This window comes from Artibeus jamaicensis, unplaced genomic scaffold (assembly GCF_021234435.1).
Source record: "Artibeus jamaicensis isolate MK-2021 breed Jamaican fruit bat unplaced genomic scaffold, CSHL_Jam_final scaffold_474, whole genome shotgun sequence".
Lineage (NCBI taxonomy): Eukaryota > Metazoa > Chordata > Mammalia > Chiroptera > Phyllostomidae > Artibeus > Artibeus jamaicensis.
Genome location: NW_026522046.1, coordinates 26,786,674 through 26,799,217, shown reverse-complemented (window position 1 = coordinate 26,799,217; position 12,544 = coordinate 26,786,674). Strand labels below are relative to the sequence as shown.

The 12,544-nt window shown below is 37.7% G+C and overlaps 1 protein-coding gene across 3 annotated transcripts in view; it reads right to left on the bottom strand.

Moving 5' to 3' along the window:
* The window catches only part of VEPH1 (ventricular zone expressed PH domain containing 1), a 198,927-nt gene that overhangs the window by 45,257 nt on the left and 141,126 nt on the right, over window positions 1-12,544 (bottom strand). For all 3 annotated transcript variants that reach the window (XM_053658046.1, XM_053658045.1, XM_037126372.2), the window contains 2 exons: window positions 10,549-10,688; window positions 5,240-5,374 (listed from right to left, as the gene is read on the bottom strand). In XM_053658046.1, the coding sequence (XP_053514021.1) occupies window positions 5,240-5,374; window positions 10,549-10,688 (275 nt within the window). The remainder of the gene's footprint in view (window positions 1-5,239; window positions 5,375-10,548; window positions 10,689-12,544) is intronic.

Here is a 12,544-nt window from a genome sequence, read left to right as displayed (position 1 = left end):
TTTATCTGTATGTCAATTCTTGCCCTAAAAGAAGCATGATTTAATGACTATAGTTTTTTATAGTATGTATTAATAATCAGGGAAGTTCTTTTTTATTTTTTTCCTCTCAAAAATGTAAAAACAAATCTCACCTGTTTATCCTTTTCCTTATATTTCACCATCACTTCATAAAGTATCAAAAAACCCTGCTGGAATTTAAAATGGAGTTTAGTTAACTTGTTAATCAACTTAGAAAATATTAACATCTTTCTAAGGTTTGTTATTCCCAACCAGGAATCTGGTATGTCACTATGTTTATTTAAGTCTTATTTCTCTCCATTGCTCTGTGACTTTGAGAAAATTAATTAATCTCTTTTCTACATAGTTTACTCATTTGTAGAATGGGAATAATAATGCTCTCTATCTCAAGAGGTTGTTGTTGGAATTAAGTGAAATAATAAGTATTACGTGCACACAACAATGATTGGGATATTCTAAATGCCCAGTTAAAGTTAACTATTATGATGATGATGAATATTATTAATTCTAATAGTTTTAAAAATTCTCATATTATCTGAGATCAACATTATCTGAAAGTAACATTGATTTGATTTCTTTCAAGTAGTATACTTTTACTTCTATCTTGTGTTCTGTTTATTCAACATGTTATTATTATTTTTAATGCCTACTATGAGCCAGGCACGCTCTTTAAATACCCAATATGCTGTACAAATAAGACAGACAAGATCCCTGTTTTCACAGAGCTGACATTCTCATGTTGGCTGATGCTTGTGAACAATACTAAGTAAAAAAGATTATAATGGGTATTTTTGTATGTAATAATCATCTCTGTGTAATTTTTCTTATGTTATAAGACAAGTATTTATCATACTAAGAAATATCTATTATTGACAGTGCTTATTCATTTTATTCAGTCAACACATGCCACCGAGTGCCTCTTGTCCGCTAGGTGATGCTCTAGGTGCTGGGTGTATAATGACAAACATATACTCTCACAGAAAACAGCCTAATTAGGGAGATATACCTTAATAAGATTTTTATATAAAGTGTGTGATTATTAAAAACAGGTGTTGAATTTTATCAAATTCCATTTAAATATCTATAGATGATAATACTTTATTATTTAAACTATTGAACTGATGCATTATATTACACTTTTATTTTTATAACCAAAAATATTATAGCATTTTAGCATAATAAGGATTTTCACAATTGTACTCCTGCATAAGACTGGTGAATAGTTTTCAAATAATAATTTGAATTTTATACAGCAAATTCTTGTTTGACATTGGGAGAATGTTTTTTGATAATATTGGTATGATCAAATTAGAAAAGTACAATTATTTGAGAGACTGTTCTTGAGGTTCGTCTTTCTGCCTCTGCTCTGAGCCTCTCTTAATGCATCTGCAACAAATTTGAATTTGTCTTCTTTTTTGAGTGTGGGAGGAAGAGGGGAAAAGTGAGAGAAAGAGAGAGAGAGAGATATGCTGGCTAGAAATCAATATATTAGCTAACATTTTATTGAGATCGCAATGGTGGCCATTGTTCTGAGAGCTCTCTATGTATTAACTCATTCAATCCTCAAACAGCTGTATGAGGTAGGCAGTACTATCCTCATCTTTGTTGAAGTGAAGATACTGAGGCATACAGCCAAAGGCCTCAGAACTGGAAAGTGGCCAGATCAGGTTTTAAACCCAGGAAATCTGGCTTCAGAGGCAACATGCTTACCTACTCTGGTAGGTATGTGAATCAAGATAGGTAGGTTATACCACCATAACTAACTAACATCAAAACTTAGTCTTTAACAAAACAAAAGATTGCTTCTTTCCCATGTTAAGTGTGTGGTGGGTCTAGGTTGCTCTCCAGAGTGGCAGTCCTCTGCATGGTGGTTTGGAATTCTAGGTGTGTCTTCTGTTCTGTGTTCATCTTCCGACAGCCCAATATAAACATTTGTATCTACAACCACCAGGTTGGGAAAGAGAGGCAACTTGGAGAATAACATACTGGCTTAAGCTTCTGCCTGGAGTGACACATCCCTTTTCAGGGTTCATTGGCTGAAGCAAGTCACATGGGCCAACCCTTACTTCCAGGGAAATGTAATCATATGTTCCCAGAGTAGAGAAGAATCAGTTATATTGTCGACAGCCCTGATGTCACCATGGTATGAACTTGTACTCTTGGTCTGCTATTGACTCGCTCTGTGACCTTCAACAGGTCCTTGTGCTTCCAATTTTAACATTTAGAAAATGACAACATCACTTTATTCGGTTGGTACCTATTATATATGGAGTGCTTACCATGTGCCAGGCACCCTGGGACCCTGAAACAACAATAGTACACATGGTGCAATCCCTGTGCCCAAGCCATCTATCTGCGAGTTATTATATACCATACTGTTGCCTTTCAGTTCTGAAACTCCAGAATTTTATTAAAAAGTAGCAGAATAACAAGCCTCCTAGTACTATGTTCTAGAGACTCAGCCATTTTCTCAGCAGTTTCCCCCTTTCTGAATCCACTTAGCTACAGCATCCACTCCATCACACCAGCAGATACACAAACATTCACCATTTTCAGCCTCTAGTGTATGTATATGCTGTACATGTAGTAAAAACTAAAGCAGTCTTTGGACCATTCTCACAGCGATTTTGAATTTAGTGAGCAGAACACTTCATAAAAAATAGAAGCGAATCAGTCTGATTGGGAAATACCTCGGCAGAGACCTTTGCCAAACATTGTACATTCCAGACAGTAAAGACTTTTTTCTGTTACTTATGACTAAACCAAATTATGAAACTTTTGAAAATTTGAAAACATTTTGCTTTACAGTTAATTTTTCCCTAGAGGACTATTTATTGGTCTCAAATAGGAGAAATATGAATAAGTATACTTATGAGCATGCGCAAAATTGGTCTGCCAAGTTTTTTTTTAAACCTCTTAGGACTTGAAGTGGCTTGCCAATTTTTAACTTACTAGTTGTCTCTAGTCAATGTACAGTTCACAATGAAAAATTTATGAGAATTTGAGGAATTGTCTCTAAACATGATGCACCAGCTTAAAATTTGAGTCAAATATACAAAGAATTCCATTCTACTTTGCCTTGGTGCAATTGTGGTGTTTCCTTCAGTTTTTAATACTGCATTTCCAGTCTTAAACCAAACCCAAAAAATAGTGATGAAATAGTTGAATGTGTCTTATTTTAAATAAACTTCTGGCTAATCACACCCATTTCCCACCCTTTTACAAGACTTTAGCTCTTCAGAGATATTGAGTTAGTTTCGCAATATTACAGTTTTTGTCCAATTTGCTACTCATTTGTACTTTGAACACACTTAACATTGGCATGTTTGTTCCCTTCTCAATAGTAAAAGGAGGACCAGACCATGATCATATACTCTCGTAACCTTGATCATGTACGCTCATTACCTCTGTTTTGCTCAGTAAGCATCCGATGCTTCTTTCTGGGTTTTCTTGAAGGCAAAATAAGAATAACCAAGATTTTGAGTATGGCAAGGACATAGAGAAGCTGGTGATGTTTACTAAGAAGAGATCAATAACCTTTCTCTGTCCTCATTATGCATATTCTGTTCTCCCTGAGAAATGCAATCTACTGTCATGATGTCAAGTACTGCCGTTTGTCTCCCAAATCCATATCTCCAGTCCTGGTCTTCCTGAGGTCCATTTCACCACCATCAGCACCTGGTTATCTGCACAAACAACTCAAGACTCCAAACACGTGGGCCAGAATGCTTTCTCTTCTTTCCCCACAGCTGCTTCTTTTGTGGTGTCTCTTTTCCAGGATGGTACCATTACCTATTTAGCCATGAGAGGCACCTGGAGTCATCCTTGGTTTTTCATCTTCCTTATCAGGCACCAAGTCCTGTTGATTCTATTTCTTTAATAATTCTTAAATTGTCTTCTTCCTGCAACTTCCAGCTTGGAGCTTTGGTTCAGGTATTCACTTCTTACCTGATTACAGTAACAGCTTCCTAAGTTGTCTTCCTGTCTCCAGTCAGGTGTTCTCCCATCTTTCTCTCTACACCCAGGCTTATGACTTTCCTCACATGCAAATCTGACTGCGTCAGTGTGTGTCCACTTTCAATTTCACTCTGTTGACTGGATGGGTGTAGTTCCACAGTCTTGACCTCTCCAAATTTGGGGGCCTGCTCGGGAGGTCTCAGGCCACTATGTCCTGAGAGTTATGCCTGTTTCCACACCCCTGAAATGCTCTGGGCCTGAAATCATCATTGCCTGCCTCAGCAGAGCTCTTTCACCCTGACCATACTCTGTCCTGCCTGCTCATCTTTATTTTTTGCTTTGTGGTGACTGCAGAGGAAAAGGGGATGAGAGGAAGTATAGAGGGAAGAAATGAAAAGCATTGAAAAGCCTGGAGCCCAGTTCTCTGATGCTCTTTCCCTTTCGGTCCATGGTCTTCTTTTGTAACATGTTTTCTATTGCATACTGTGTGTATAGTTTTTGAGTGGGCTGTATTATGTCAGAACCTGAGCTTCAAACAGCAGTGTCAAAGTTTAGTTAAGTTACTCCATTTTGTTTGGCCGAGCAGCCTGTGGGAGCCTTAAACTGATACTAGCCCCCTAATGCAAGTGTATGTCCTGAACAACAGCCTGCAGAGTCACAAGCAAACAAATTTCTCATGTGACTTCCCCAACAGCCCCATGATCAAGGTTTCCCTGCTTCCCAGGCCCTTCACTTTGGGTGCCCATTTAATAAGACTTTTGTGGGGCTTAATGAAAACTCCATTCTTTTAGGTTTGAATTGGCCAATCTGGCCTTAGCTTGGGAACCCCAAAGCACTCTCTCCACAGACTCAGATGAAGGCATGTGCCCCAGGTTCTGCCTCCCTCTCTGTCTGCACCTTCCCTTAACCTTTTCGAGTGGCTTCTCACAGGCCTGCTGTGTACTTCCTCCAGGACCTGTGAGTAATAAACTTATCTATTTCAATTTCTCTTGTGATCTTTTGTTGAATGGGGCTCACCATCTGGCACCCTGCGTGACACTTAACAAATCATGATTTAGCAAAGTCACAATAGGCGGTGACCCTGTCTACTGATCTCACGCTACCCTGGGTCCACTGTATGACTTACTAAGTGATATTTTTAAGTAATAAAGGAGATGGTAAGAGAAAGAAGGAAAACATTGAACTGTTGAGAAAAAGGCAAACTGTTTCAAGATAATCATGAATTTTAGTTTAAAATAACATATCCTGGGGAAGAGGCATGTACCTTCTGCTGTGGAAATGTGGACTCCATCATGGCTGTTTCAAAGCTGTGAGCACCGGCAGCCTGGGTCTTCTCCCACAGAGACCTGAGAAATTGCACAGAATGACTCTGTATGGACAGGGGCTCTGGAAACAGGCTCTGAAAGGGCATTAATGAGAAAAACATGTCATCTCTTGTCACAACAATATTGTTTGACTATAATGTACAATTTGGGCTTGGGTCTGAACTTCAACATGGTTTAAACTTAAATAAAACAACAAAGAAATCCATCTTGAAGATCAAACATATGATATATTTCAGGCTTTTCCTTTTTTAACAGAAACATTTAAATTATTAAAAAAGATTTTTAAGGCAGTTGATATTGATCTCTATTGATAGTATTTACTTCTATCATTTCCAAAGCATGTTCTCTAATTTGAAAATGATTAACATAAATATTCACATTTACTGTTCAAAGCTCGGAGAATTAAGGTATAGAATTAAATCTGAAGCACAAATATCAGAGTTGATCATAACACTGGAACTTAAACAATTGAGTGTTCGTTTGCACATACTCAAACATGAACAGTGTGAGTGGATGTGTGGGAAATAGAAACACTTTTAATCCTGAAATACATAATGAGTGAATATTCCTAGAGCTTTAAGATATTATAAGTTTTAGATAATAGAATCATTAATGTAAAGAAAATCACATTTATACATATTTCATTCAAGCTAACAAAAATAAAATTTTCAAAGGAAGATTTAAATTGTATTTGTAAATTTACTAGTCAGTTCTGTGTTTAATATTCAGTCACATGTTCTGATGTTATACCTCAAAGTGTGAGAAGCATTTGAAGTCAAGGGAACAATTTTATAAAAACATAGAACATATTGAACTTCTGGCCAAGATGGAGGTGTAGGTAGACACACTGTGCCTCCTCACACAACCAAAAGAAGGACGACAATTAAAAAACAAAAAACAACCAGAACTTACAGAAAATTGAACTGTATGAAAGTCTGGCAACCAAGGGCTTAAAGAAGACACATTCATTCAGACCTGTAGGAGGGGCAGAGTCGGGCAGCCAGGTGGAGAGGACTCATGGTAAGGCAGTGGCTGGAGAACTGGGGCAGGCAAGGTTGAGGCTTGCGGACCCAATGAGGTGGCAGGTCATGGAGGGGGGCACATAAGGCTGCAGCTGGCTGGCAAGGCAGCAGTGGTAGGACCCGGCGAGGCAGCAGATTGTGAACTGGGCAGTCCCACATTTCTGAGCAGATAAACTGGTAGGAGCAACTGGGGAGCAGAACAGACCTCGCAACCCAGAGCCCAAGTGAGGGAAATAAAGCCTCAAATCTCTGATTGAAAACACCTGTGGGGGGTTGTAACAGCAGCGGAAACTCCCAGCCTCACAGTAGAGTTGGTTGGAGAGACCCACATGGGAATCAGCACCAGAAGGGCCCACTTTTCTTGTGGGAAGAGGGGGAAGTGATTGAAACCCAGTAGAGAGCAAAGCAAGCACCACTGTTCTCTCTTGGACCCCTTCTCCACATACAGCATCACAACCCAGAGACTGGGTTGCCCCACCCTGGTGAACACTCAAGGCTCTGCCCCTAACTATGTAACAGGTACACTGAGACACACACAAAATGGCCCAAATGAAAGAACAGATCAAAGCCCCAGAAAAAATACAACTAAGTGATGAAGAGATAGCCAACCTATCAAATATACAATTCAAAACACTGGTAATCAGGATGCTCACAGAATTGGTTGAATTGAGTCACAAATTAGATGAAAAAATGAAGGCTATGCTAAGTGAAATAAAGGAAAATGTACAGGGAATCAATAGTGATAGGAATGAAACTGGGACTCAGATCAATGGAGTGGACCAGAAGAAAGAACAAAACATCCAACCAGAGAAGAATGAAGACACAATAATTCAAAAAAAATGAGGAGAGGCTTAGGAACCTCTAGGACATCTTTAAATGTTCCAACATTTGAATCATAGGGCAGCCAGAAGGAGAAAATGAAGAGCAACAAGCAGAAAAGTTATTTGAAAACATAATGAAGAAGAACTCCCCATTCTGGCAAAGGAAATAGACTTCCAGGAAGTCCAGGAAGCTCAGAGAGTCCCAAAGAAGTTGTATTCAAGTAGAAACACACCAAGGCATATCATAATTACATTAGCTAAGATTAAAATGAAGGAGAGAATCCTAGAAGCAGCAAGAGATAAGGAGACAGTTACCTACAAAGGAGTTCCCATCAGACTATCAGCTGATTTCTCAAAAGAGACCTTGCAGGCAAGAAGAGGCTGGAAAGAAGTATGCCAAATCTTGAAAGGTGAGGACCTACATCCAAGATTGCTCTATCCAGCAAAGCTTTCATTTAGAATGGAAGGGCAGATAAGGTCTGAGATAAGGTCAACTTAAAGGAGTTCATCTTCACCAAGCCCTTATTATACGAAATGTTAAAGAGATTTATCTAAGAAAAAGAGGATAAAAAAGAAGATAAAACAGTAAAAGGACAACAAACTCACAGCTATTAACAACCACACCTAAAACAAAAACAGAAGCAAAGTAAGCAAACAACTAAAACAGGAACAGAAACACAGAAATGGAGATCACATGGAGGGTTATCAGTAGGGGAGTGGGAGGGGAAGAGTGGGGGAAAAGGTACAGAAAATAAGTAGCATAGATGGCGGGTAGAAAATAGAAAGGGGGAGGGTAAGAATAGTATAGGAAATGTAGAAGCCAAAGAATTTATATGTACAACCCATGGACATGAACTAAAGGGGGAGAATGTGGGCTGGAGAGGGTGTGCAGGGCAGAGGGGAGTGAAGGGGAGAAAATGGGACAACTGTAATAGCATAATCAATAAAATATACTTAAAACACCATAGAACATAAACAAAGGGAATAAAATATTATTTATATACATATAAAACCATAGGTATTATATTTTAGATTGAGGTATGATAGAATAATAATACTAGCTTATAAAATACTATTTTCTGTGAAAAAGATATCCAAGCATTGACTTATGAGACTCTCTTGGTAGTTTGTATATGAAATGTTTCTATTTAGTAAATAAAAATTAATACATTTTTCCAGAAATACATAATTATTATCATCAAGATGAGCTGTTTTTTTATACAGAGCAGGGAAAGGTGAAGAATTTTGTACTCTGAGTAAGTGGTCCACAGATTAAAAAAGGCTAAGAGCCAGTAACAGTTAAATGGACTATGCAACCATAATGTGGACACACCTTGGAATTTCTTGATTTATTATCAGAAACTTACAAGCATGTAATTTTTTTATTTAAAGAAAAGCAGAGCCTGATTGTATTGATCACCAATCCAAAAGAGCAATTAAGCTGAAATGAGTGAATTTGAGAGCTCCATGAATATGTTAAATTGACAGAGAAGGCATCCAGCCAAACATACAAGGTTGGGTTTATAACTGTCAAGTCAAAGATTTGACTTTTATTCAAATCTTTTATTGATAGTGTGAAGTTGAAGCTCACGCAGACCACACAATATTAAAGGTGTGGAAAAGAAGAGAATCATTACAGTAAAATGAGCAAAGGAGAACAGCAGTATAAACATGCTTTTTGGCGATTTTGCTTACAGAGAAAGACAAAGAACCAGACCAAGTCAATAAAATAAGATAAAGGGGCAAAAATTAAAGCACGTTTCCTTGATTTGTTTTCAGAAAACTGACAACTGTTAAGAACAAAGCCAAAGATCAACCCAAGTACAAAATCACTAATGAAAACTATTTGAAACCTGTAAGTAAAGTAAGTAAAGAAAATTAAGGTCATTCTTTTAAGAAATAGAAGAAAAATCAATGCTGGGTTGTTTTTTGTTTTTGTTTTTGTTTTTGTATTCCAATGCAATTTGACTCACATCAAAATGTGAGTTGTTCTCTCTAAAATATTAGTAAGTCTTATAGAAAAAGATGGTAGTCTTAAGGCACATCTAAGCTGTCTCTTTTCTTAATTACTATCATTCCATTTTATGATATATTCAGCTGCTTTTATTTACAAAAAATATAACTATCTCGTTGGTGACTTTTGTAGGCGCTATTATAAAATATTTTATTTATAGAAGGAAATAAACTATCTTACCACTTGGCCTAATTTTTAAGCATCTTATAACATTTGAACTCTGTTTCCCCACCCTCCATCTTCCCTTACCTGCCTGCATCCACTCATTTTGTTTTATTTTTTAACACATTTGCAACAATGAAGAGGCAACTAGACCAGGAGAGAGATGGTCTGAATTCTCCCCTTCAGTTTTCTTATCTGTAAAAATGATGTCTAAGATGTCATCTATTACTCACACTTTATATACAAGCTTTATGTGAAAATTTAATGCATTTAAGAGAAATACTTCCAAATAAGAATCTCTTTTGATGCTAAAATGTTTGCATGAAATTTTGTATTTAATTGTTATTGTATATTTTTCCTATTGCCAGTTAAACCCCTTAACTCTTCCCCCCACAGTCATCTGCATCAAATCCTTGATTGTTAAGTTGAACATTCCTCATTGTGTAATCTTGCCTATATACATATATTTTGTGGAAAAAGTAGCAATTGCAGTATTTAAAAAAAGACAAATGCCATAGGATCTCACCTTTAACAGGAACCTAAATAACAAAACAAACAAGAAAGCAAAATATGGCCAGAGACACTGAAATACAGAACAGGCTGATAGGGACCAGAGGAGAAAGAATTTCAGGGGAAAAGGGGAAGGATTCAGAGGAACAAGTATAAAGGACACATGAACAAAAACTAAGGCGGGGGGGGGGGAGGTGGAATGGGAGGGAGGTGGGGAGCACTGGGGAGGGTGGGCTGGGATGGGAGTATAAGAGAGAAAACTGTACTTGAACAATAATTAAATAAATTTTAAAAAATACAAAAAAAAATTTTCATCTAAAAATCTTAAAAAATAAAAAATAAAAAATGTCAAAAAGGATGTATTGAGACACAAATTAATTGAAGATTGGAAGACTATAAGTAAAGTCTAGCTCTACATAATGAAAGTCATTCTCACAAAGAAGCTTTTTTTGTTATTTGTTTAGCAAAAAGTATATTCCCTTTCATTCTTTTTTAGATAGATATTAATAGGGTTGGCCTCCTGATTAGTAAGTCAGGGCTTTTTAAAAGGAAAATATTCTAAAATATAAAAAATCCTTCTTAAAAATTAGTGATGCAATGTGCATGTATTGCTATTACTAACATACCCAGCTTGGTCAAAGAATAATTCAGTAGAAATGCTTATAAACTCATACCACGTGACGCATGAAGGGGCCACGATGAACTTAAATCATACACACCTGCTGAAACAAAAACATGATCTGGATCCATGGCTGAGGTTCTGGGCTGACAAGAATGAAGCTGGACTTACTGTACAGGCAGTAATGGCCCTTCAGAGAGCAGGTGAAGAACAACTTGGCTACACAGCTTCTAACAGAGTCTAGAAACAAATACACATAGTATTGAACATTCGATTCTTCTCCGAGTTACACTTTATACTTCAACACACACACACTTTTAGAAATACATTCCTCAGCTTTCAGTTTGTCAACTAATACCTCCAAACAACTGTGTATTTTGGAGTGGCTCCATTTCATGGAGTGTAGATTTAAATGCAGATGCATTTTAAAAAGTTGTTTATGCATTTTTTTGGTAATTAACGATGCATGAGGAATCTCCAAGGAAACTCACATGGAAGAGAGAAATCTCTCTCCAATCAAACGGGAGATGCTGTGTCATTTCTTTCTGGTTGGGCACCTGGAAATGATAATTTGGGAAGAATAAGCAAATGGATGGAGGAAACCCAAGTATCTTTTAGATGGTGGATGGCATGTCATGAACCAGGGACACTATCCACTTGCTTGTGTAGGGGCCACACAGACAGCTTCCAGGATAACTCTGACCAGAGGTATAGACTGGTCTGGTCTGATTTGAAAAAGGACATTTCATCTTGAAGAGCTTCAGTAGGGGAGCTAAATGAGATCATCCTTTAGGGACAAGAAAGTGCGGGAGGAGGGTGGTGGTGAAGTAGAGCGGAAGTGGTAAGAAGTTCTATGTAGGAGGAGCCATTTAATCTTTAAGTCCTACAGGATGGGCATTATTATTTCTTGTTTTAAAGATGAAGAAACTTAGCCCTTTTGAGGGGTCACCTTAGTGACCCGCTCTGACTGCCTCGCTCAGTACTGTGACCTCGGTACATGACACACAATACATGCTCCACAGAGAATATCAGGATGAATGGATGATGCTCAGGGATCCAGGAAATGCTGCTGAAGGCTGCCTAATCTGTGGCAGAGGCAGGATGGGAACTCGACCAGGCTGAGGCCACGTTGGGATGCTTTAGGCACTACCGTGCTGGGGATCTTAGAATCTGTAGTCCTATGAACAATTCATGGGGTGTTTCTTGTTTCCAAATTCAGATGACATTTTACATGAAACATTTTGAAGAGTAATAGATTCAGTATGCCCTTCTGTTAAAATTGGAAGTGGATCAGAGTTTATGAAAACTGTATAGGGACCCTAATAAGGAGAAAGAGTCAATCCCTGACTATGTATCGGGGGTCAGATGTGAAGGCACAACAGGTGTTTCAGGAAGAGTTTGGAAACTTTCAAGTAGAGTGGCTAATGAAATCTTAATAATATTAACACTTTTTTGTGACTCTGAAACTTTGGTATGAAAGAGAGCTAGTTTTCAGGAAGTTAATTGTTTTGGGCAATTAAACAAATGTTGGGTTGACCATTTGATATCCTTGTTTAAAATAAGAAATTATTTCTGCATTCCTGGGGTGAATGGATCACTAGATGTAAAGAGAATTTGAAGGTTCAGTGGAAAAGACCAGGAAGCCTGGCTCTGAGAAATAAAGAAAAGAAAGAAGAAGAGGAAGGAAGAAAGGAAGGAAGGAAGGAAAGAAGGAAGAAAGGAAGGAAGGAAGGAAGGGAGGAAGGGAGGGAGGAAGGAAAGAAGGACAGACAGATATTGAACTAGAATGCAGCATAGTATCGGCTTAAAAACACCCTATCAGAAATTGTTTGACAAGGGTAATGAAAAATATATTTTGGCACTGATGCTCTGAAAAATGGAATTTAAATTATTCTATACTAGAGAAATAAGAAACCAAGTACATTACAAGAGCAACCCAAAATGGTATTTGAAATAAACCTAATGTATGTAGACATTGAGATAGCAACATGTTTTGCTTTAGTAGAAATTTTCAAAGCAAGTTCTTTTCTAAGAACCCAATGCAGTGGTGTGTCAGTTGCAAGCTGGACTTTAGGCCTCTGCCATGAAAAAAAGGT